This window comes from Myxine glutinosa, chromosome 13, assembly GCF_964187855.1.
Source record: "Myxine glutinosa chromosome 13, kmMyxGlut1.1, whole genome shotgun sequence".
Lineage (NCBI taxonomy): Eukaryota > Metazoa > Chordata > Myxini > Myxiniformes > Myxinidae > Myxine > Myxine glutinosa.
The window spans coordinates 60,851,746-60,878,717 of NC_136273.1; the positions used below are offsets into that span (position 1 = coordinate 60,851,746).

Here is a 26,972-nt window from a genome sequence, read left to right on the forward strand (position 1 = left end):
TCCTCAAATCCAGGTGTGCAACGCTTGTCGCGTCATACCCAAGAAGACTCGAGGCTGTAATCGCTGCCAAAGGTGCTTCAACTCAGTACTGAGTTAAGGGTATGAATACTTATGTCAATGTGATATTTCAGTTTTTTCTTTTTAATAAATTTGCAAAACTTTCTAAAATCCTGTTTTCTCTTTGTCATTATGGAGTATTGAGTGTAGATTGATGAGGGAAAAAATGAATTTAAACGATTTCAGCATAAGGCTGCATCATAACAAAATGTGAAAAAAGTGAAGGGGTCTGAATACTTTCTGAATGCACTGTATACTGTGTATATATATATATATATATATATATATATATATATATATATATATATATATATATATATATATATATATATATATATATATATATATATATATATATAATATATATATATATATATATATATATATATATATATATATATATATATATATATATATGTATATATACATGTATATATACATGTATAAACATTTATCTACATACACACACATCATGGTGATGTCTGTGCTTGCCCCACTGTTTTTACTTCCATTTCTCCCTACCCAGTAATTACACCCCTCCCCCCATGTGAATATAAGTTGATAAACTGTAAGACTGAATTAATATGGAGTAAATGTAGCACAGGATTGATGGGCCAAATGGCCTCATCGTGCATCAGAGTTCCTTGTGAATTCCAGTGCAGTGTCCTCAGTAACATGTCCTATGGACCCCAAACCTCAAATGTACTTGCGTATATGAGAAACTATGTCTCAAAGTGAATAAGGTAGGCTTAGCTGTCGCACTACAGGCCCTGATAATATTAGCATTCAACTGTGCACGCAACCTCTCCTCCAGCTAGCTCCTCCCCCTCCCCTCCACCAACACCACTCCTTTAACCGTTTTAATGCCCAGATTGGAAAACCTGCGCACTGTTTGGTAGATTCACCATGGTCTCCTACGGTGTTTTTTTTAGTGTCTTGCTCAATGCTATGAGGTATCGGGAAATCTAACTGTAATGCCCGTGCAATCCCCAGGTGTAAGTAACCATTTTCTACCATCAGTAAATAGTTGGTAGTAAAATTGGTCAAGGACCATCCACCGGTGGATTGTTTTTGTTTAATGAATGAAATCTGTTTTGTAAATCCTCGACACAGCCGTCTGCCAAGGTCAATCACGGGTAGTCTTCCTCCTCATCATGCCCTCTTCCTTATGATTGGTTAGTCTTGACAATATTGTCAACCCTTCCCCTCTTTCTTTGCGTCTCTCTCAGTTTTAACCCTTGCTCGGTGTGTTAAAATGATATTAAACATGATGTGTTGTGATGTTAATGATAATTACTGTTATTATTATTTCTCTTGTGAATGACACAAGACAATAACACAGGGTTCAATTTTCATTAAATTGGAACTTTTGGGAAATTGTCTTTGTTCGCATATACAGAGATATAATAATACTAGTCACACTGTATAGTATTATAGTTATTTCATAATACCTGTTTGTTATTCCTCTGTTTCATCCATAGACTTTATTTTATCTATAAAACAATGATAATGTTGTACAAAACGAGTTTGCGAGTGGATTTGTTGAATTTATTTGAGGAATGTTCATTCCACATTATTGTAGGTATGGTCGGAGCAGTCTTGGAAGTTCAGTGGTTAATCTTCCCCCCTCCTCAACCCTAAACCACAGCCCCCCTTTGCGCGTCATTGCATCGCCAGCTCTTCTCTCTCTCTTCATCTCCAGCTCTTCTCTCTCTCTTCATCACCAGCTCTTCTCTCTCTTCATCTCCAGCTCTTCTCTCTCTCTTCATCTCCAGCTCTTCTCTCTCTCTTCATCTCCAGCTCTTCTCTCTCTCTTCATCACCAGCTCTTCTCTCTCTCTTCATCTCCAGCTCTTCTCTCTCTCTTCATCACCAGCTCTTCTCTCTCTCTTCATCTCCAGCTCTTCTCTCGATCTCTGTTTCTCCGACGCCCTTAAACATCATCCTTTTGATTTTGACTTCCCAAAGCCTCATCTGAGACGATGAATCCCCGTGGATCTCCATTTTGCTTACAAACATGGAGAAGATGACGTTTGTGCGAGGAGCCGGGACGTGGCGCACGGACATCCTTGGTCGTTGAACCACAATTATGAACCAAGAGGAGGAAACAATTTTAGGAGATCCACATTCGCTGGCCTGGAAGAAGGAAGAGTTGAAAGAAGATCGGGGGAACTATACTGGGTGGAGGAATATAACGGAAGAAAGCCAGAAGCCTCTGGAGGGAATATCTTTGAACTGAAGATGCTGAATATAATAATGGATCTCACACAAATTGCTGTTTTACTGCATTTCTTCGTTTGTCAGGCGTTGCGGCTCTGAGATGTGCGGAAGGCTCACTGCGTGGTTGGTCGGTGAGACCGTGCTGAAGAAGGGCCGAGTGGAGACAAGACTGTGGTGTTCGCGGAATTCGGACCTTCTTCTGAAGTAGGACTCATCATCCACGGTCTTAGGTCCCCTTGTGGTTTGGGCCTTGAGGAACTAAGTTGCTCGAAGAACAACGCAGGGGATTTCACAACATTGCCAAACTTCTGACATTTGAACAACATCAGAAATGAACTTGTCTGGAGTTTTTGAAACATTTGGATGGGAATAATACGAGGAAATCTTTGAAATTTGATGTAAATTCTACAAGTATGGTTTGCGTGCCGACGATGCGATTTTGACGTCACCTGCGTACCCGACGTCATTGTTTGAACATGGGGGTCTGCTGATGACTTTGACTTGGCTACAGTTGTTCCTGCCTCGTATTTACTCACAGATTTTGATATTTCAAGATGCAAACTGGGGAGCTTTTGCTTCTGCGTCGATGCGCCAGTGACGCAAGTTTGAATCCCGCACTCTTGTCGAGGTTTAGTTGAAATAGTGACGATTGGTTGCTGCTCTGATGCCATTGAGAGATCCCTTCATTAATTAGAGGATCTCACTTGAACATCGAAGCAGGTAAATGCATTTTTCTTGTCAGTTTCCGCACAACATTCATCCTCTCTCTGGTGCGAGATGTTAGAGTAAATTCTGACCTTAGGTACCGGATAGTTCATCTCCTTGCAGTAGGTTAGGTCTATATGACCCCCTCGTCTCATATTTACCTTACATTGGACTTTTTCCTTAGCTTCATCATCCACCTGCCTTTGTGAGAAATTACTTGAGGTTGGAAAATCATGAGCGACATTGGACAAACTGTAAATTGTGCTTTTTGGCATTTGTCTGCAAATGAACCATGATGTCTACACCACGGTTGTTATCTGTGCAGCAGACGGAACTCGACGTAATGGCACTATTTGTTTGCTCCGCAAGTTTATACTGTACCTGTGATGTACTTACTGTACGAGGTTTGTATTACATCTCTTATATCTCTTATGTTGCACTGGACTGGCAGGATGGCTTATCAGTGTTTCACAGGCCGTGCGAGGCCTCAATGTGTGTGCCGTCCCACGGATGGACGTTAAACCCGGAGTCCCATCTGCTGGCATTAGTTGGTAGATGTTGAAGATCTCGTGGTGTTCTACGCGTAGAGTAGGTGAGCTATCGGCGGCACCATGAACAAATGACAAATTGATGCCCTGATTCCTGTGTCGGAGTGGTGACCTGTCTAGGATTGTAATCCGAGCCAACGAAACTGCGGTGGCAGCACTGGCGCTCTGGAGAGTGTGGCATCGCTCATGATCTGCTCTGATTACGGTGCTCGTGTGCTTGTGGAATTTTTTCCCATATATACAGTGCATTCAGAAAGTATTCAGACCCCTTCGCTTTTTTCATATTTTATGTTGCAGCCTTATGCTGAAATTGTTTAAATTCATTTTTTCCCTCATCAATCTACACTCAATACCCCAATACTCCATAATGACAAAGAGAAAACAGGATTTTAGAAAGTTTTGCAAATGTATTAAAAATAAAAAAATGAAATATCACATTGACATAACTATTCAGACCCTTAACTCAGTACTTAGTTGAAGCACCTTTGGCAGCGATTACAGCCTCGAGTCTTCTTGGGTATGACGCGACAAGCTTTGCACACCTGGATTTGGGGATTTTCCGCCATTCTTCTCTGCAGATCCTCTCATGCTCTGTCAGATTGGATGGGGACCGTCGGTGGACAGCCATTTTCAGGTCTCTCCAGAGATGTTCGATTGGGTTCAAGTCAGGGCTCTGGCTGGGCCACTCAAGGACCTTCCTTCACAGAGTTGTCACTAAGCCATTCCTGCATTGTCTTGGCTGTGTGCTTAGGGTCAATGTCCTATTGGAAGGTGAACCTTCACCACAGTCTGAGGTCCTGAGCGCTCAGTTTCAGGTTTTCATTAAGGATATCTCTGTACTTTGCTCCGTTCATTGTTCCCTCAACCCTGACCAGTCCCCCAGTCCCTGCTGCTGAACAACACCTCCACAGCATGATGCTTCCACCACCATGCTTCACCGTTGGGATGGTATTGGGCAGGTGATGAGCGGTGCCTGGTTTCCTCCAGACATGACGCTTAGAATTGAGGCCAAACAGTTCAATCTTGGTTTCGTCAGACCACAGAATCTTGTTTCTCACAGTCTGAGAGTCCTTTAGGTGCTTTTTTGCAAACTCCAAGCGGGCTTTCATGTGTCTTTCACTGAGGAGAGGCTTCCGTCTGGCCACTCTGTCATAAAGCCCAGATCGGTGGAGTGTTGCAGTGATGGTTGTCCTTCTGGAAGTTTCTCCCATCTCCACACAGGATCCCTGGAGCTCAGCCAGAGTGACCATCGGGTTATTGGTCACCTCTCTTACCAAGGCCCTTCTCACCCGATTCCTCATTTTGGCCGGGCGGCCAGCTCTTGGAAGAGTCCTGGTTGTTCCAAACTTCTTCCATTTAAGAATTATGGAGGCCACTGTGCTCTTGGGAACCTTCAATGCGGCAGAAATTTTTTTGTCGGCTTCCCCAGATCTGTGCCTCGACACAATCCTGTCTTTGAGCTCTGCAGGCAGTTCCTTCGACCTCATGGCTTGGTTTTTGCTCTGATATGCATTGTCAGCTGTGAGACCTTATATAGACAGGTGTGTGCCTTTCAAAATCATGTCCAATCAATTGAATTTACCACAGGTGGACTCCAATCAAGGTGTAGAAACATCTCAAAGTTGATCAAGAGAAATGGGAGGCACCTGAGCTAAATTTTAAGTATTATGGCAAAGGGTCTGAATACTTATGTCAATGTGATATTTCAGTTTTTTCTTTTTAATAAATTTGCAAAACTTTCTAAAATCCTGTTTTCTCTTTGTCATTATGGGGTATTGAGTGTAGATTGATGAGGGAAAAAATGAATTTAAACGATTTCAGCATAAGGCTGCAACATAACAAAATGTGAAAAAATTAAAGGGGTCTGAATACTTTCTGAACTTGAGTACGTGAGTTATTGAGGAATGCATTGTCTTAGCATACTGCTTTAAACAACAGCAGCGATAATAATAATAATCTATATAATAATAATAAATAAAAATAACAATATAGTAACATAATGGCAACAATAGTCCTAGAAGTTTTCAATCACAGTATTAATGTGATTAGGTATTGATTTAAAAAGTTGTAAAGAGTTTCTTTTCTTTGCATTAAAGTACAGTTTTTGTTCCATTTATATATTTAGATTAATTCTGTCGTTCAGGTGTTTTGTCATTTGTCTTGTGTATGTCCTCCCCTACGAAATTATCCCACTTAAGCTATTATCTCTGTGTTGCACACTTGCATTGCTTTGTTTTGCTGGAGCATATTGTGTTGCTGGTTGTGTGGTTTGTTGCAAAGAGTTGCATTGTGTTGTATAGCAATGCATCGTGTTGCAAAGAGTTGCATCATGTTGTGTAGGATTGCATCGTGTTGTGTAGCATTGCATCGTGTTGCATAGTATTGCATCGTGTTGCGTAGCATTGCATCGTGTTGCGTAGCATTGCATCGTTTTGTGTAGTATTGCATTGTGTTGCATAGTATTGCATCATGTTGCGTAGTATTGCATCGTGTTGCGTAGCATTGCATCGTGTTGCGTAGCATTGCATCGTTTTGTGTAGTATTGCATTGTGTTGCGTAGTATTGCATCATGTTGCGTAGTATTGCATCGTGTTGCGTAGTATTGCATCGTGTTGCATAGTATTGCATCGTGTTGCATAGTATTGCATCGTGTTGCGTAGTATTGCATCGTGTTGCGTAGTATTGTATCATGTTGCGTAGTATTGCAACGTGTTGCATAGTATTGCATCGCGTTGCGTAGTATTGCATCGTGTTGCATAGTATTGCATCGTTTTGCATAGTATTGCATTGTGTTGCGTAGTATTGCATCGTGTTGCGTTGTATTGCATCGTGTTGCGTAGTGTTGCATAGTGTTGCGTAGTATTGCATCGTGTTGCGTAGTATTGTATCGTGTTGCATAGTATTGCATCGTGTTGCGTAGTATTGCATCGTGTTGCGTAGTATTGCATCGTGTTGCATAGTATTGCATCGTGTTGCATGGTATTGCATCATGTTCCATAGTATTGCATTGTGTTGCATAGTATTGCATCATGTTCCATAGTATTGCATCGTGTTGCGTAGTATAACATTGCATACTGTTGCACCATGTTGTGTAATGTTGTGTAGTGTTGCGTAGTGTTGCATAGCGTTTCATCTCGTTACATTGTGTTGTCATGTTGTGATGTGGTGCAGCCTGGCGAAAGCTGAGTGGGGGTTCACGCTGCTTATTGACAGTCGAGGAGGGAGATGGGGGGATGTTCGCACTGTGCTATCTCGCCTCTCGGTGAGTTGTTTTACCCACAATCCTTTGGTGAGTCAAAGCATTTGGCAGACCCAGTAGCTAGAGCTAGGCACGCTGTCCTGCTTCCGACACTTCTTGTTCATTGTAAATATAAATGTGGATAGTTTATATCAAGTATAGGACAAGATATATGAATGAAAAAAAGAATGCGATACACTAGTGGAATGGGATATACTTCTGGGAACGACGTCGAATGGCAATTATTATGCTAATAATGCGACCCTTTGTGCAGACCTGCTGTGCAGCCGATGTGCGGGGGGTCCTGCTGCTGCCCCCTGCCACGTTCTCGCTGCGTCCACTTGCGACGCTGGCATGCCGCCTTCTCGGCGCTGAGCGCAATATGAGGGCACCGGTATGCGGGACACGAGACATCTATTGTTACCGATAGTTTGGGTACTTTTGTAATATGGCCACTGATGATAGGCATTTTTACTTATCTGCAGTTTTGGGTTTGCTTCTTATAGTTATTTGCTAAGTGTTGTCCTTACTAAAATAATTATAGTCCTTCTTATAGTTATTTTAGTAAGGAAGAGACGAGGATGCCAGGTAATGTTTTGGGAGCTGGTGAGCAGGTAGAAGCAAATCTCTACTCCGAGTTGAACCAAAAACACAAAACCCTTCAAATCGGTTTCTGCATCATCATTCGGAGGTTTAGTTTCGATACCTTGAGGATCAACCTCTGGCTGACTTTACCCTGTTGGCTGTACTTCAATTTACCTCGGCTTGTCATAGACCATTCATGCAAATCTGATCCTCATCTTTTTCCAGTCGAATGAGTCCAAGTGCATCTCAAGGTTGATTTAGTCATTACTTTACATGTGGTAGTCCTAGTTCTATTCTTTCCTTCTCTCATGCCAAACGTTGGGACTGGTCATTGATCCTTTTCTTAGGTAGCAAATCCTCATTAAGTGGGACCTAGGTAGGTATTCCTGGATCTCTCCTGATTTTTTTCTAGCCAGGTGCTGTACTCGTACCTACAGCAATGATTCCTCTTTTTCCATGCTGCAGCTCGTCATGTTGGGTTCTCTGTCAGATTTAAGTGAGCATGTGGACATTGCGCAACTGACCCCGGAGCTGGGCGGGTCACTCTCCTACTCACATGAGCGTTGGCTCAACGAACGAACGGTGGGTAGTGCATGCTGCACGCTCGGCACACGTCCTGCACATGCATGGTCCCATTGCATTTAAACCTCACAAGCAGGATGGAAATGTTAGTTTGTTATACTGTTGGAAATTGTGTTATGATGCTGATCGGTGTGTGCGAGTTTAGGAGGTGGAGGCATTTGCTGTTACGGTGAAAGGCACAGCCCAACTGTTGGCGGCATTTGGAGCAGACCTGGCAGAAACAGGGACACCGGCTAATGTTTTGGGGGCAGAGGGGCTGTTGGAAACACATGCTGAGAAACGAAACAGGCTAAAGGTTTGAGGGGAGATGAAAATGGGTGGGGGTGGTTAAGGTTTTTATTCTCTTTTTAACCAAGTTTAAATTTGAGTTATTATCCATGAGAACTCAGTTTCATAAGAAATAACATGTGCACTATTGGATTGTCGGTTAAAATCTAGCAGGTTCACCAGTGATCTTCAGAGAGGGAGGGGTATCTGGTTGTCTCACCTCATCTGGTCTGTGCATGCCAGTCCACATATTGTATTTAATAACTTAACGCCCTAAGGGCGACTTGATTTGGGCACAAAAAAACTTATGTAAGACAGAAAAATAATTAAATAAAGTGCCCTCAAATTACGGGAAGTCACATGTTACTTGGTACAAGCAATTGCTAGCTCTTCATGTCCTTAACTTTATTCTTCATCTTCTTGTTGATAGGAGGAGATGAGTGAGGCTGTGGGTAGAGGTCACATGCTACTGGCCTCCATCACTCAGGAACACGGCACCGAAGACGAGTCTGGAGATGCAGCAGATAATGTTTCTACAGTGGAGAGGTGATGGAAGGGTTTCAGGCCCTGATTAGGCAAACTTCTGAAGCTCTGTTAAGGGTTAAAGCACTGTTGAATTCCATCTCCGTTTTTAGTCAATGTAAGACAATGTAGAAAGATAGAAGCTATTTGGTAATGTGCTGTGTTCACTCACGTTGTGTTTCTAATATGGCGAATGCAGACTCCTCGTGCAGCTGCACGAAGCAGAGGCCGCTTTTGATGAGTTCTGGGAGCACCATGAGATGAAGCTGGAGCAAAATCTAAGGCTCTGCCACTTCCAGCAGGACTATCGAGAGGTGAGTCACGGGAAGTGGAGTCATTTTCTGAGATTATTGTTGGATGAGTGAGTGATATCGCTCGGTTTTGAGTCTGCTCGTCTCTGACCTGTTTTATCTTGGGTTCGAATCCTTACGGACTTGGATTAAAGACCACCATTCAGGTGCAATGTGGAGAGACTTTGCCATTGCATGCTGGAACCGTTCTTCTTCTTTCCTGTGCAGTACGTGGCTGCAGGTAGCATCATTTGCTGGCAGTGTGGCTGTTCCACTGACGCAGTGCCCCTTGTAGGTTAGAGTATGAATTTGTAATTTGTTCAGGGTGCCGGTGATAGCTCGACTAATCTTCACAAAGGATAACGTGGGATCTTTAATGTCCACCGACTAATACCGGCGTCCAGTTTAACATCCATTGCTGGTTCATATGGGCTGTACTTACACCTTCTGACTTGATATGTAATAATAATAATAGTAGTAGTAGTAGTAGTAGTACTAGTAGTAGTAGTTGTATTAGTAGTAGTACAGAGCCAGCAGGGGAGGTACCATATTGTGGAGCATGCCATTATTACGAAATATAACAAATCCAACTGTCCTTTCCTAAGGTTCCCACAGTATCTTGTGCAAAGGCCTTCAGGCCAATACACCAATCAGATTCTGATTTCGCCGTGCGGATCAAGCACAGGGTTCACCAACTTGCTTCATTACGACTTTAGACCCTCTTCGGTTCCAATAAAGATAAGCCTCCAGTGTAATTGGATCATCTCTTGTTTTTTTAAGAGTGTGGTTGGTGTTGGAATAAGACTGTAGATAAAGCGTGACCTAGGCCAGTTTGGTATGTCACTGCATTGTCGACAGGTGATATCATCACTCAACAGCCTGGAGGAACGATTGGCATCCATGCCTGAGCATGGGGAGAGCCTGCCACACGCGGAGCGTACGCTTCGGGAGCTTTTGGCGTTGCAGGAGAAGAGCCAAGTAAGGAAATGGTTGATGGGCGTTAAGAACATTGTTTTCTCTTCGGTCTCCATCACACAAGCAGAATCTCGATCTCATATACATATATATATATATATACAGTCACGTGAAAAAGTAAGTACACCCCATGTAAAGTTTTGACTTTTTCAACATATTTCAACATACAGCTATTTGATCCTCATTTCAACAATATTGATAGATAAAGGTGATATAATACAACAAATATCATGAAACATTTACATTTTGTAGTCCATTGTATAATTTAAATAAACATAAATGCAAATTTCGCATGTGGAAAAAGTAAGTACACCCCTACATTTATCACTACTTCAAATACCTAAAATTAGAATCAGGTGCACCAGCTCAGGTGCAAATGATTAGAACATTGCTAGAGAGGATCTTGGAGGAACCTGTCTTATTTAAACCTCAGACATTTCGTTTGGTTTGCCCTTTGTTGTTGAAGTGTGCGGCGTCACCATGTCAAGATCAAAAGAGCTCTCTGAGGCCTTCAGAAAGAAGGTTATAGATGCCTATGAGTCTGGGAAGGGATTTAAAAAGATCTCCAAACAATTTGAAATCAATCATTCGATGGTCCGGAAGATCCTCTACAAGTGGAGCAGATTCTAAACAATTGCCAACTTGTTCAGGCCAGGCCGCCCCAGCAAGTTCAGCCCGAGAGCAGACCGCAAGATGCTGAAAGAAGTCTCTCAGAACCCCAGAATGTCATCATGGGACCTACAGGTAGCGATGGCCACTGTTGATGTCAAAGTGCACGTGTCTACCATTAGAAAGAGGCTGCACAAATTTGATCTACATGGGAGGTGTGCCAGGAGGAAACCTTTGCTGTCCAGAAAGAACATCAGGGCAAGACTAAAGTTTGCCAATGAACACCTAGGCAAAGACCCGCACTTCTGAAACAATGTGCTCTGGACAAATGAGTCAAAGGGAGAGCTATTTGGCCACAGTACCAGAAGACATGTTTGGCGAAAACCAAAGACAGCATTTGACCACAAGAACCTGATACCAACTGTAAAGCATGGTGGTGGAAATATTATGGTTTGGGGCAGCTTTGCTGCATCAGGGCCTGGGCAGCTCACCATCATAGAATCCACTATGAATTCTTCATTGTACCAGAGGGTGCTTGAGGATAATGTGAGGCCATCTGTCGGAAAGTTGAAGCTCAACCGAAGGTGGACCTTGCAACATGACAATGACCCTAAACATACCAGTAAATCCTTCAAGGAATGGCTGAAAAGAAAGAAATGGAGGGTTCTGGAATGGCCAAGTCAAAGCCCGGATCTAAATCCCATCGAGATGTTGTGGGGGGATTTGAAACGAGCTGTGCATGCAAGAAACCCCTCAAACATCGCACAGCTGAAAGAATTCTGCATGGAGGAGTGGGCAAAAATTTCTCCCAGTCGATGTCAGAGACTGGTAGACAGTTATAAGAAACGCCTACTTGAGGTTGTTTCTGCCAAAGGGGGCAATACCACCTATTAGAGCCAAGGGTGTACTTACTTTTTGCACATGCGAAATTTGCATTTATGTTTATTTAAATTATACAATGGACTACAAAATGTAAATGTTTCATGATATTTGTTGTATTATGTCACCTTTATCTATCAATATTGTTGAAATGAAGATCAAATAGCTGTATGTTGAAATATGTTGAAAAAGTCAAAACTTTACATGGGGTGTACTTACCTTTTCACGTGACTGTATATATATATATATATATATATATATATATATATATATATATATATATCTGCTTTTGTGCTGATCAACCACACTGTGCACTCCAGAGATATGAAGGCACAGCACGGTTTTCTGGCTAAAAACGAAGGAGCAAATTTGTATCCACAATTTCATATAGTTGATCCCAAAACAGCCTTTTTCACATTTTATGAACAGCTCCCTTGGAATTCTCTCAGTCCTCCGACCCTCACCAGCTCTTCTTAGACTCACGTGTTTTTCAAGTAACCAACCTCCTCGTGGTTAAACTCTTAAAGTCCTCGCTTACCGCACACAAACGTTTTTGTTCCTGTTTTATTCCGTTTGTGGAACCGTTTTCCAAAGTCTGATCAATTCCACTCTTCCCTCTCGGGTATCAAATCAGAAGTGCATTACCATCTCGTATGATCCACCATCCCTTCCCATAATTGTTTCTACCCCATTAACCCTTCCTAACCCATTGAGGGTTCCTATGTTTCCTCCTATTTCTCACGCTTTCTTTTCTCCTCTTTTCCCATTCCTTCATCCCCTTGTTTATCTATCTATAATTCCAGTAATCTCTGTGTGTATGTTTGTATGTTTGTATGTTTGTATGTTTGTATGTATGTATGTATGTTTGTCTGTGACCGCTGTTTCTCGACAACTACCGGTCCGATATACTTTAAACTTGCCAGGTATATTGCTGGGGACCCGAGGATGTGCCTTTTCAAGGTTTCATATTAATCGGACAAGTAGTTACCGAGCTATGTCCAAAAAACGATTCAACCAATCAGAGAGCAGCGAGCTATCACGTGTGCCGAACGTGGCGAACAGACTCTGCCTCGGACGGCACATTTGAGAGCGTATTCATTTATTTCACGTTGGAAAACTATGTTGCCGTTAAACTATGTTTTAAAACTAATTAAAACTAATTTGCGATTCATCGTAACTGCGATTTGCGACCTTCCGGACAGTGAAGACTTCACTTCCGGCAGCCAATCACAGAACGCTTTGTTGCGTAGGCGTGGCCGATGTGAGAGCGAGCCGAGCCCAGCGCGTGCGCCATTACGGTTCGTAATTCGATTTCTTCTGGAGAAAATAATAATTTCTCGATTTCTTATGCGCATTATTTCTCCCAATTCAGTCAGAGCGAAGGGCGGAAGCGAAGAGCATTGTTTTTTTTGTTTACGGGCGTACGGGCGGGGTAGAGCGTACGGGTAGCGTTTTTTTTTTTTTTTGGCAAGGAACGGGCACCCACGTACGGGCATGCCCTAGTCTATCTATAATTCCAGTAATCTCTGTGTGTATGTTTGTATGTTTGTATGTTTGTATGTATGTATGTATGTTTGTCTGTGACCGCTGTTTCTCGACAACCACGGGTCCGATATACTTGCAACTTGCCAGGTATATTGCTGGGGACCCGAGGATGTGCCTTTTCAAGGTTTGAAATTAATCGGACAAGTAGTTACCGAGCTATGGCGATTTCTTTACCAAACACCGCAAGCCGTTCGCTTTGGACCAAACCATTGCATGTAAATAGAGGGGGGGGTTCTGTGGTCGTTGCGAATGGACCAAACCATTCATGTAAATAGAGGGGGGGGGGGTTCTGTGGTCGTTACTGCCACGTGGTTTCAAAGTTTTTTTTTGTTGTTGTTGTTTGCACGCATGTTTTTTTGCACCCACGTACGGGCACGCCCTAGGATGTTTACACACACACACACCCCTACACAAATTTTTTTTTTTTTTGGCAAGGAACGGGCACCCACGTACGGGCACGTCCTAGCTTATATATAGTACGGGCATGCCCTAGTTTTGTACAACTGTGGCAGCATTACCCCCACTGTTGCTTCGTTACCTTTTCACCCTTTCTCACTTCGGCTTCCATGACCTCGATTTTATATAATTTATTTTAGAAATCAATGTTCAACCAGGTAGTGAAGAGTGACAAAACCTTAATCCTAATCCTAATAGTTAATAATGCTGTTTTTATCACCTACTATCATGTGTACCTGGCATTGCCTGGTGCTATTCTAATCCTGTTGGCAGTTTGAAGAAATCAAAATTTTGTTTTGTTTTTAACATTTATTTGTGGGACGAAAAAACTTCCCCTTACACCGACAATTGCCAATCTCCTTGTTTCTTCTTCTTGTGAAGGATTGGCTTGACCATGCAACGGCTCTGGGCCTCAGGGGTGACCACCTGGTGTCGGAGCCGCACTATGCGGCTGATTGGTTGGAAGCAGCCTGCGCAGAGGTTTGCAGCCAGGCTAGTGGCCTTTCTGTGGCACTGCAGACCCGCCAGGCCTCACTCATCTCAGCTCTGGAACTCGAACAGAGACTTGACAAGGTGGGAGTCGTAGTGGTGCGAGATATCCGCGTGACTTTTGGATCACTGAGGTCATTGTTACGATGCTTCTTTGTTAGGAACAACAAGGTATTGTTTTAACACTTGCTATTGCCATTGTCACTTGTTGGTGTCATCAACTTGCCAAACTCGAATTTCCCTGTGGGGGTTTTAGCACAGTGTTAACCACCAAGACTTATTATTTGCTCGTTGATTGTGCTTGCGTTCCGCAAGCAGATAAATGAATCAATTAAATGAAGAATGAGTGAGCAGTATGAGCTCTTTATTTATGCGCACTCCAAGCTCCGCCCATTTACCGGCTGGGAGAGTGACATGCAATGGCGGGGCACAGTCCAAGCTCCGCCCTCTTCTGGAAGAGAAAGACATGCATGGATCGACTCACCAGCAGCAGGCCTCGCATGAAGTAGAGCTTGTTACTCCCGCCAGGGAGTAATGCATTCGATCGTGTCCGTCCGTATGTGTGTGTGTCCGTATGTTCGTGTGTTCGTGCGTTTGTGAACAAGATATCTGGAAAAGTTCTGAACGGATTTGGATGAAAGTTGGTGGGACGATTGCTTTTGGGATAAGGAAGAATTGAATAGTTTTTGGTGAAGCTCAGGATATTATTCCGGATCCAGGAATTTTTTTACCATTGGAAGTTAGGGCTCAGCAGCGGCCACCCACGGCGGGAGTATGCGCTCTACTGAGTGGCGTTCTAGTTGGAAAAGTTTTCTTCCAAAAACAAAATATCTCAAACAGTTGTGGACAGATTCGTACGAAATTTGGCAGAGATGTAGCGTATGTCACAAGGACGAAATTATTATATTTTGGTGAAGATCCGGATTCGGATCCGGCTACTAGAATTCTAAAAGTGATTGTTCACCATTGGGAGATCAGGCCAAAAACGATGCATAGTAGGATATCTCAAAATGTTGTGGACGGATTCGGACGAAACCTGGTGGAGTTGTTGTGTGTGTGACAAGGACTAATCTATTCGATTGTGGTGAAGATCTGAATATGGATTCGAATATGCGAATTATTTAAATTTTAAAGTGATTCTTCACCATTGGGAGATTGGGCCAAAAACGATACATAGCAGGATATCTCAAAAAGTTGTGGACGGATTTGCACGAAACTTGTTGGACCGGTTGTGTTTGTGACAAGGAAGAATCGATTCAATTTTGGTGAAGATCCGGATCCGGATCCAGCTAGTAGAATTTTTATGTGATTCTTCACCATTGAGTGATATGGCCAACCAGGTAGAGGTTTGCTCTCGACTGGGTGCTGTTCTAGCTAAGCCGACATAGCGGTTAGGGTGCCGGCTTAGCGGTTAGGGTGCCGGCTTAGCGGTTAGGGTGCCGGCTTAGCGGTTAAGGTGCCGGCTTAGCGGTTAAGGTGCCGGCTTAGCGGTTATGGTGCCGGCTTAGCGGTTAGGGTGCCGGCTTAGCGGTTAGGGTGCCGGCTTAGCGGTTAGGGTGCCGGCTTAGCGGTTATGGTGCCGGCTTAGCGGTTAGGGTGCCGGCTTAGCGGTTAGGGTGCCGGCTTAGCGGTTAGGGTGCCGACTTAGCGGTTAGGGTGCCGGCTTAGCGGTTAGGATGCCGGCTTAGTGGTTAGGGTGCCGGCTTAGCGGTTAGGGTGCCGGATTAGCGGTTAGGGTGCCGGCTTAGCGGTTAGGGTGTCGGCTTAGCAGTTAGGGTGCCGGATTAGCGGTTAGGGTGCCGGATTAGCGGTTAGGATGCCGGATTGGCGGTTAGGGTGCCGGCTTAGCGGTTAGGGTGCCGGCTTAGCGGTTAGGGTGCCGGCTTAGCGGTTAGGGTGCCGGCTTAGCGGTTAGGGTGCCGGCTTAGCGGTTAGGGTGCCGGCTTAGCGGTTAGGGTGCCGGCTTAGCGGTTAGGGTGCCGGCTTAGCGGTTAGGGTGTCGGCTTAGCGGTTAGGGTGCCGGATTGGCGGTTAGGGTGCCGGCTTAGTGGTTAGGGTGCCGGCTTAGCGGTTAGGGTGCCGGCTTAGCGGTTAGGGTGCGGCTTAGCGGTTAGGGTGCCGGCTTAGCGGTTAGGGTGTCGGATTAGTGGTTAGGGTGCCGACTTAGCGGTTAGGGTGCCGGCTTAGCGGTTATGGTGTCGGCTTAGCAGTTAGGGTGCCGGATTAGCGGTTAGGATGCCGGATTGGCGGTTAGGGTGCCGGCTTAGTGGTTAGGGTGCCGGCTTAGTGGTTAGGGTGCCGACTTAGCGGTTAGGGTGCCGGATTAGCGGTTAGGGTGCCGGCTTAGCGGTTAGGGTGTCGGCTTAGCAGTTAGGGTGCCGGATTAGCGGTTAGGGTGCCGGATTAGCGGTTAGGATGCCGGATTGGCGGTTAGGGTGCCGGCTTAGCGGTTAGGGTGCCGGCTTAGCGGTTAGGGTGCCGGCTTAGCGGTTAGGGTGCCGGCTTAGCGGTTAGGGTGCCGGCTTAGCGGTTAGGGTGCCGGCTTAGCGGTTAGGGTGCCGGCTTAGCGGTTAGGGTGCCGGCTTAGCGGTTAGGGTGTCGGCTTAGCGGTTAGGGTGCCGGATTGGCGGTTAGGGTGCCGGCTTAGTGGTTAGGGTGCCGGCTTAGCGGTTAGGGTGCCGGCTTAGCGGTTAGGGTGCGGCTTAGCGGTTAGGGTGCCGGCTTAGCGGTTAGGGTGTCGGATTAGTGGTTAGGGTGCCGACTTAGCGGTTAGGGTGCCGGCTTAGCGGTTATGGTGTCGGCTTAGCAGTTAGGGTGCCGGATTAGCGGTTAGGATGCCGGATTGGCGGTTAGGGTGCCGGCTTAGTGGTTAGGGTGCCGGCTTAGCGGTTAGGGTGCCGGCTTAGCGGTTAGGGTGCCGGCTTAGCGGTTAGGGTGCCGGCTTAGCGGTTAGGGTGCCGGCTTAGCGGTTAGGGTGCCGGCTTAGCGGTTAGGGTGTCGGCTTAGCGGTTAGGGTGCTGGATTGGCGGTTAGGGTGCCGGCTTAGCGGTTAGGGTGCCGGCTTAGCGGTTAGGGTGCCGGCTTAGCGGTTAGGGTGCCGGCTTAGCGGTTAGGGTGCCGGCTTAGCGGTTAGGGTGCCGGCTTAGCGGTTAGGGTGTCGGCTTCGCGGGTAGGGTGCCGGATTAGCGGTTAGGGTGCCGACTTAGCGGTTAGGGTGCCGGCTTAGCGGTTAGGGTGTCGGCTTAGCGGTTAGGGTGCCGGCTTAGCAGTTAGGGTGCCGGATTAGCAGTTAGGATGCCGGCTTGGGATCCGAGGATCCTGGGTTCGAATCCCGGTCGATCGCTGAATTAACACCAGGGGGGTTGACTCAGCCTGTCATACCTTCCGAGGTCGGCAAATCGAGTACCAGCTCACTGGTATATTCCCTGTGCGTTGCAAGAGGCGACCAACAGGGTTGGTGGCAGGAAGGGCCTCCAGCTGTAAAACATTGCTTCAAAAAGGGGACCACGGTGCCCGAAAAAGGCCAACCCCTGCTCTGCGGGGAAAAATGGCCTCTAAAGGTGGTTCTTGGAGTCGTGAGAACACGAGAAGTAACTTTCAGAACCACCTTTTACATTTTAAACTCCATGGTACATGTCAATGTGTCTTATCCATATTTACGAACTCCTTCCGGCTTAACATTTCTCGTAATTACTAATCGCCTCCACACAATAAATAAATCCGTATTAGTATTTATGGGGTTGCCAGCTGCGTAAATCGCTGATCTTATCGAATTGTTTTGTGAATCCTCAAACAGATGAGGTTTTGCATTCTCTAATACGGCGATTGCTCATGATAGGCTGAAGGGCTGAGGGGTTATAATTGGTTGACAGATATTTTGTAATGATGTAATTACCGTATGTGTCGACAGGGCCGGATTTAGACAGGTGGAGGCCCCTGGGCAGCCTTCAGTAGTGGAGGCCCACCCTAACTTAGAATACTAAAAATGTGACAAGACATAGTTACAGTCATCCATAAAGTATATTTTTCAAGTACAAATAATCTGAATAAGAATGTACATCTATAAACATCATGATCAATTTATGAGAATCGACAAAGTTCCGATGTTTCAAGCATAAAGAATCTGAATAGTGAATAAGCAGGCAGGTCAATCATGATCAATCATAAGGATCTAGTAAAGTACCTAATACCTATATTTACAGACCAGGCACTTTACGAGACTTGATCCTTGCAAAGTCTTGGTTCAATTTGTCGAAGTCAATCTCTCTGAGAATGTCACATTCAATACTCATCAAGGCCAGGTGACTGAGCCTATCAGGACACATTGTAGTATGGAGTCTGTTCTTGATGAACTTCATTTTACTGAATGAACGTTCTGCAGAACAGTTTGTGACCATGAGCACCAAGTACATCCACAGCATTATCAGTAGTGTAATAATGTTGCTTCTGGGACACCTCCGTTTAACATGGGAAATCCCTATCTAATGTCATTTACCCCCTTGTCTTTTTCAAAAATCATAAACACCTCTATTTCTCCCACCCTCATCTTTATGAACCTTTTGTCTGTAGTACCTATCCTTAATGTTGTTCATTAGACCACTCAAACACTACAAATATTTGTTTTCTCTTATAGACCTATCATCCTTCTTCTACATATCATCTGGCAGATTAATCTTTGACCCACTCAAACATTGACCCATTCACTTCCATATTAATTCTTTCCCTCCCTCATTGCCCCTAAAGACCTCTATTTCTCTCACCCTGTTCTTTACGAACCTTCTAACCTTTTGACATGTTATCCTTATTCATTAGACCACTTAAACACCTGTGATCCTTCTGACCTTATGAACCTTTTAACCTTTTACTCTTAATATCATCTGGTGAATATAACCCACTCAAACAACGACCCTACAAATATTTGTTTATGTGTGGGAAATAATTTAATTCTCCTACAACTCTCTTCACCATCTAATATATTAACAAAAAATATGTTTGAGTTTGGTTCTTTATTAAGATATTTTAACTGAGCTAAGATAAAATGGTAAACCTCCCTCAATGTTCTTGCTTGAGCGCCTCCAGTGCCACACACTTTTTGGTAGGCTCTGCCCACCTTTTGTTAAGCTCCGTCCACTTTTTGAAAAACCCCGCCCACTTTTTGGTAAGCCACGCCCACCTTTTACTAAGCCCCGCCCACTTTTTGCTATGTCCCGCCCCCTTTGCTAAGCTCCGCCCACTTTTGCTAAGTCCCACCCACTTTATAAACTCTTCAGCATTGTATCATTTCCAGGTAAAACATTACATCATTTTCAGGGAATTTCCATCACATCATTTCCAGTTAAGACACGCCCAGGGAATTTCCACAGGAAATGACACACACCCAGCCCTTCTTATAAAAGGCACCGACCACACAGGCTTTTTCAAACACGCTTTCTGCTTCACTTGAGAATGGACTCCTATGCCGAAATGGAATGGGATAACTTTGCTATTCCTTGGAGTCCTACTACCTGTGTAGAACTCAACCTTCAGATTGATGAACTGGACTCGAACCTCTTATCAATGGAGGTAAGTTTGTTTATTTATTTATTTATTTATTTAATTTTTTTTTTTTTTTTTTTTTTAGATGAGACTCATGTAAGAGTTAACAAAGTTTATTTTAATATTCATAGAGCTTGATTTATACAAATAAAAATATTGTATTAAATTAATACATTGTTATTTTCTTTCACAGGAAATTGTATCTGAGATACGAAATGAAAATTCTGCTTTTAACACAACTTGGGATGAAGTTATTTTTTTGTTTGAAGACATTTTGAACAACCAAGACCCCCAGAACGAGTTCTACCTTGATGACCCAGCCAAAGAGTTATACCTTGGAGATCCACAAAATCCTGAAAAAGAGTTTTACCATGATGATACTTGTTGTGAGTTATCAAAACAAAACCCACTGAACAAGTTCTACCTTGATGAGCCAGAATACAAGTCATACATTGGAGACCCACAAATTTCTGAAAATTGGGAAAGGGGAGTTCTCCCTGATGGTCCGCAGTTATACTATGTGAGACACATCATAGAAACCCTAAAAAATTGTGAAATGGGAATTCTCCCTGATGGTCCGCAGTTATACTATGTGAGACACATCATAGAAACCCTAAAAAATTGGGCAAGGAGAGTTCTCCCTGATGGTCCGCAGTTATACTATGTGAGACACATCATAGAAACCCTAAAAAATTGGGAAAGGGAAGTTTTCCCTGATGGTCCGCAATTATACTATGTGAGACTTATCACGGAAACCCCAAATATTTCTGAAAATTGTGGTTCTACCTTGGGGACTTGGAAAGATGGTTATATTTTTGGAGACTCGGAATGGGGGTTTTGTTTTGATGACTCGGAATGTGATACCTATCTTGGAGGCTCAACAGGAATGTGGTTATACCTTGGGAACTTGGAAAGTTGGTTTTATTTTGGAGACTCTACCTGTGGGGTCCATCTTGGAGACTCTTTGGATTCTAAAGCAATGAACAATGTTCTTTGTTTAATGACGCTTGATTTAAGCAATATCAAGAAAGTTCGAGGAAGAAAATGCTGGAAAATTCTTTCTTCCCATTTCTACTTCTTCAAACTTGAAAGCCTTGAAAGACAGAATTGGAAGAAGAGGAAAAAAAAAATAAAAAAAAATACATATTTTTAAAAAAGAAGAAAAAAAAGATTATGTTAGGGTTTGGGTGGGATTTTGAATGTGAGGGTTAGGGATGGGGTTGGGTTAGGGATGGGGTTGGGTTAGGGTTGGGATTTTGAATGTGAGGGTTAGGGTTGGGGTTGGGTTAGGGATGGGGTTGGGTTCGGGTTGGGATTTTGAATGTGAGGGTTGGGGTTGGGTTAGGGATGGGATTGGGTTAGGGTTGGGATTTTGAATGTGAGGGTTAGGGATGGGTTGGGGTTGGGTTAGGGATGGGGTTGGGTTAGGGTTGGGATTTTGAATGTGAGGGTTAGGGATGGGGTTGGGTTAGGGATGGGGTTGGGTTAGGGATGGGGTTGGGTTAGGGATGGGGTTGGGTTAGGGATTGGGTTGGGTTAGGGATGGGGTTGGGTTAGGAATGGGTTGGGTTAGGGATGGGGTTGGGTTAGGGATGGGTTTGGGTTAGGGATGGGTTTGGGTTAGGGATGGGTTTGGGTTAGGGATGGGGTTGGGTTAGGGATGGGGTTGGGTTAGGGTTTGTATATTATTATGACTCACTCACACATACACAAAAGTTAAGCCCCAACTGGAAAGTTGAGGGATTCTGTGTTTGGGGTTCACAGATTTAAAAACGTATCCCCATTATACACACACAAAAGTTAAGCCCCAACTGAAAAGTTGTGGGATTCTGTGTTTGGGGTTCACAGATTTAAAAACGTATCCCCATTATACACACACAAAAGTTAAGCCCCAACTAAAAAGTTGTGGGATTCTGTGTTTGGGGTTCACAGATTTAAAAACGTATCCCCATTATACACACACAAAAGTTAAGCCCCAACTAAAAAGTTGTGGGATTCTGTGTTTGGGGTTCACAGATTTAAAAACGTATCCCCATTATACACACACAAAAGTTAAGCCCCAACTGAAAAGTTGTGGGATTCTGTGTTTGGGGTTCACAGATTTAAAAACGTATCCCCATTATGCACACACAAAAGTTAAGCCCCAACTAAAAAGTTGTGTGATTCTGTGTTTGGGGTTCACAGATTTAAAAACGTATCCCCATTACATTTTATTTATTTATTTATTATTTTCAAGGGTATTAGCTGCTTACTTGTGTTTTTTGTAATTCTTGCGAGTAAAATGAACCCAAGATTTCTTCTCCATTTAAATCATATAATTTGTAGGTCCAAGGGACTGTATCCATTACATCAATGATTTTAAATAATTCACGAGTCCATTTTTGTGTATAACCTTTCTCAAAATGACTTTTCCATTTGTATATTCTTACAATATCACCAACTTTAAACTTGGGCTTTCTCAAATTAATCTCCTTTTCATATTCTAATTTTGTAAATGTTTCTGATGGTTTTGATTTTGTTGATGAATGAACTGTATTATTGTAATTATCTACAATATCCTGAATTAAATACACCCATTTTTGAGAACCGAGTTGTGTGAATTTTTTATATAATTTCTCTTTTAAAGTACGATTAAAACGCTCAATAACAACTGCCTTTCCTTCATTAAAGGTGCTGTATAATTTAATACCCTTCCCCTTAAGAAATTTCATGAATATTTTGTTATAGAACTCTGTTCCCTCATCAGTCCATAACTTCTTTGGTTTCCTTTTATCCCGATCAAATATTAGCTTAAAGGCTAACATTAAAGTATCACCCCTTTTATTTTTTAAAGGGACAACCCAGGCAAATCTACTCCTCAAATCAATAACGGTTAAAGCATACCTGTATCCCCTGTCATTATTCAATTCAATTAAATCAGCGGACCATATGTGGTCGGTGTATTTAGAATAAACCTTCCTTCTTTTAAACTTTGTGATTATAGGTTTGTGTAATTCTTCAGCCAAAAGCTCCTCAGTCTTGATGACATCATTAGAGCCTAATAGTTTTTTGAGGAATAACCAAGACCAAGTTTCAATTTAGCATTTATCAAATTTCTCACAATAAACCTATCAACTTTCTCTCTCAACGTTGGATTTTGTATCAAAGACAAATTATACAACATTTCGCTGTCGGCTTTATGTTTTTCAGTCAACGTAGTGGTTTTCCCATAAGCAATATCATGCTTCATACACACTTCGTCAACCCTATTTGTAGGTTTAGACCAAGGTTTAGGATTGTCAGCCTCATCTAATCTTTTATCCATGTTTGTTCCTGGACCACAGAAAGAATACCCTGGAAGGTGTAATTCCCCTGGAATTCCAGTTGTTGTAAATTTACTTCCTGACAGAAACTTTTGTATGTCTCCTCCTCTTTTAGGAGAGATGAATTGGCACTTTTTAGAGCCACATACTTGACATATTCCTTTTTGATAAACTATTATTTTTAGCTTTAACATAAGAGATATTTTTAGATTTAGTTTTCTTTTTACATTTGAGACAATAACTCATATTTATTTATCAGAAAAATTCCGACAGAGTATCAAAACCTTTTTGGTTTTCAACATATACATTTCAATCTTTATTTTTAAAACATAAAGAATCCTAAGGAATGCCTTCACTCTCTCCTCCATTTATTTACAAATAAAAACTAACTAAAGTCAATGACACCAACATCATCAATCACATAATCTTTTCCTTCTTCTTCTTCTTCTTCTTCACCACTTTCTCGTTTAAATCTCCTCCCTGAAATTGAAGACATTAACGTTGTTATTTTTGAAACCATTATCTTCATAAGAGTTGTTAATTCTTTAATTTCCTCTTCGGTGCGTTGAGATTGATTTATTTGCTGTAATACACTCAATCTTTTACGAATCTCACTGATTTCCATCTTTTTATATTTTTCCTCCCTCTCTCTTTGCTCCCTTTCCTCCCTCTCCTCCTTCTCCTTTTTCTCCCTCTCCTCCTTCTTCTTTTTCTCTCTTTCCTCCTTCTCCCTTTCCTCCCTCTCCTCCTTCTCCTTTTTCTCCCTCTCCTCCTCCTTTTTCTCCCTCTCCTCCTTCTCCCTTTTCTCTCCTTCCTCCTTCTCCTTTTTCTCCCTCTCCTCCTCCTTTTTCTCCCTCTCCTCCTCCTTTTTCTCCCTCTCCTCCTTCTCCTCCCTCTCCCTTTCCTCCTTCTCCTTTTTCTCTCTTTCCTCCTTCTCTTCTTCAACTCCTTCCTCATCCCTTGCTACCCTTGAGTTTGAACCCCAAAGAATATTATACATATACTCATCTGGATTTTGAGATATTCTTGTATCTATAATTATTTTTCTCATATTAGGATACCAATAAGATTTGTTGACGATTTCTAAAAGAGTTTTATATTTCATAACTTTGAGAAGTTCATTTTTATTTTATATTTTAAACAAGTCTCTATTTGTGGGTTTAACAATATCAGTATAAGGCCAGTTTTTAATGACAAAATTCCCATGTATATGCTCCAAATCATAAGGTATGTAATACCGAGCACCCTTTTCTTGTAGGTATCCTTGAATACAAAAATTATAATTCTCTTGTAGTCTTCTTCCTGCCATTTATGTATCAGAAATATATGTGAGATTAATATTATGACAGGTAATACCACCCCATCTTCCCACTACCAAATCGGTTTGTATTCCTCGGCTTTCTATCCTTATCTCATTACCTTCCTTCTTTGTCATGCGAACCATCGCTATACTATCATATATTTTTATTTTCTTAAAATCACGTATTTGTTGTTTACTAATTGTACTTCCACATAAATCCTTATCTTCACCAAGTGGATAATATTCTTCTTTACGAGACTGATTTAAATCATGTAGGTCTTCTATGTTTATTGAAAAAGACCAATTATACCCTAAATCAGGCATATCATACCCCCATTTATTAATTCGCATATTAACTAAATGTCCTTCTTTATAAAATTTAATTGTAAGCAGGTAGTTAAATTCAATGAGGAAAGGTGTATGGTCAGTATAACCAGGTGTTGTGGTTGTAAATTTTACTTGTTTCACAAAACGTGCTGTTTTCTTTAAAGATATATATTGTGATAAATCACTGAATCTAATCAAGTCATTCGCATCTGTAGGGTTTGGATAATTGATTAATTTATAAGTATTCTTCATATTAATATTTTTACTTACACTATATTTTTGTCGTTCAGCCTGTGCCTTTGTATAATAATTTGATAAATCAATATCCTGAGAGGATTTTCCAAAGATAGAACCATCTTTTCCAACATAGGTCATTTATATTAGATAAAAAATGATATCATAAAAATTTTCATTATTGTTGAGTTGAAATAATACATATAAACATAATTGGCCACAACATTTAGAATTAATTTCTTGAACTTGGAATGTTTGATAAACACCATTCTGTAAGAATTGTATTACTTCAACAGGTGGTGGCATACCATAACTATCAAAATAATATTTATCCTGACTATTATGAATACAAACCCAATGAGAACCATTCTGTGTGTCTAAATTCATAATAATATTCTTTGTATTCTTATTTATATGTATTAATTCATCTCTCATACAAATAACCACATTATCAATTTTTAGTGTTTTACAATACTTAGCTAGTTCTATATTTGACGTTGTATTCTTTCCAAATTGTTTAAACCATTTATCCATTTATTTATGAGAAAGATACAATCCATTACCCCGTTTAGTTAGTTTAACACCCGCTTGAGCGATAGAGGAAAGCATATCTCCAACCAACAATCTAGCTTTATCAGGTAGACTTTCAAGTTTTTGAGCAAAATCTACAATTACACCACTTCCACTAATTTGTTTCTCCAACTCCTTGTTATGTCTTTCCAATTCTTTTTGAGCTTTAAGTTGTGCCTTCCTTTCGTTAGCAGTTTTTACCGCTGCTGAAATACCACCAGTCAATGCTCCCGCCGCACTTAAACCAGCAAATAAAGGAATTAGAAACGGGAGAAATCCTCCTCTTGACTCATCTATTGAATATTTCTTTAACATAGGTTTCGTCATTTTAATTTTAAGTGATCCAACATCATTTAGTGTTTTTACTTGTGTGTGTGTGAGTAAAACATCAATTCTTACAGCTCCTTTTCTTTGAATTGTATTAACATTAATAATACAAGGCTTTTGATTTTGAATACAAGATGTTAATTTATTAAGATTGATTTGATTAACATATACCCCAACCATTTATTTATGAGAAAAAACCTATGTGATATTAATCATAACACCATTATCTGTATTAATCTGTAATTCTGTTTCCTCCAAAAGCAAACAATATGCATTAACCTCTTCACTCTCCCCTCTTTCAATGTATAGAGAAGTATCCACTCGATTAGACTTTATAGTTTCCTTTTGAGAACTCAGGTCAATTGCGTAGATTGTATAAAGTTTTTGAAACGCAACCATATCCAAAATAGGATCATTATTACCATTACTTTCACACACCTTTTGGTAGGACTTGTAGGCTTCCGCATAATCATTTTTTTCCCAATCAATTTCCAATCTATCTCGTGGATAAAATGTGCCATCAAGAGAAACCCGAAGTTGTTTCACCTTAGCATTATCACTCAGCGCATTATTCTTATTAGTACCGTCCTCTCCATCTGGTTTTTTAAAAATGAGCCAGAGGTATCGTGGCTTTCCTTGAAGAACACCCAAATTCCAAGTGTAGGTAGTGTGTTCCAGTTTAACGTGTTGACATCTTCTTTTAAGGTATGATACATTTAGCGGTTTCTTTGAGTTAAGTCTTCTATTTAACATCTCTTCCGTTTTAAGATTAGGAGTATATTCACTGATATACCAACACAAATCATTAATAACAAATTTATTGTTGTCTCCAAAAGCATTTTCATCCCCAAAAAGCAACCTATTTACATTATCATTCCTTTGTAGTTGAAATCTAATTTTAAGACCATACAAAACTTTATCATAATCGCAAAATCCAAATATACCTTTAAGAGGTACTGCTACGGTAAAACTATTCACTGCTTTTGTTTCATCATTATACATTGACTTCCTTTGACTATAACCAGGGTCTGCGTTTGTACCCGTTGACATATCAGGAATAAAACCTTCAACAGCTCCCTTACCCATTCTATCACTAAACGAATATAGTGTAAATTTCATCATTTCAGATGTAGCAGAGACATAATCAACCGCTTCAACCTCTTGTGTTCCAATATACAGGCGGACACTGTCAAACATTTTCCAGAAGAAATCATTTACGAGTGTAGCATTAGTACTATTCGCAGCCTTAGTGAATTTAAATTTACACAGCAAGAAACTATCAGCTATATTCAAGTAAGTTTGTTGATTATTTATTTCAAAACTTTTTGTTCCGTTTGAATTCCAGTCTGTTCCTGTTATAGCATTTACCTTAAAATAGTCTTCCTTTTTAGTGGAGTTTGAAATGATAATC

At 41.9% G+C, this 26,972-nt stretch overlaps 1 protein-coding gene across 5 annotated transcripts in view; it reads left to right on the forward strand.

Moving 5' to 3' along the window:
* The window catches only part of LOC137438969 (guanine nucleotide exchange factor DBS), a 161,978-nt gene that overhangs the window by 25,181 nt on the left and 109,825 nt on the right, over positions 1-26,972 (forward strand). For 3 of the 5 annotated variants that reach the window (XM_068134488.2, XM_078767574.1, XM_068134490.2), the window contains 8 exons: positions 6,701-6,818; positions 7,042-7,161; positions 7,818-7,934; positions 8,080-8,229; positions 8,632-8,747; positions 8,923-9,037; positions 9,872-9,991; positions 13,859-14,050. In XM_068134488.2, the coding sequence (XP_067990589.2) occupies positions 6,701-6,818; positions 7,042-7,161; positions 7,818-7,934; positions 8,080-8,229; positions 8,632-8,747; positions 8,923-9,037; positions 9,872-9,991; positions 13,859-14,050 (1,048 nt within the window). The remainder of the gene's footprint in view (positions 1-6,700; positions 6,819-7,041; positions 7,162-7,817; positions 7,935-8,079; positions 8,230-8,631; positions 8,748-8,922; positions 9,038-9,871; positions 9,992-13,858; positions 14,051-26,972) is intronic. The other 2 variants (XM_078767573.1, XM_078767572.1) reach the window with 1 other exon arrangement.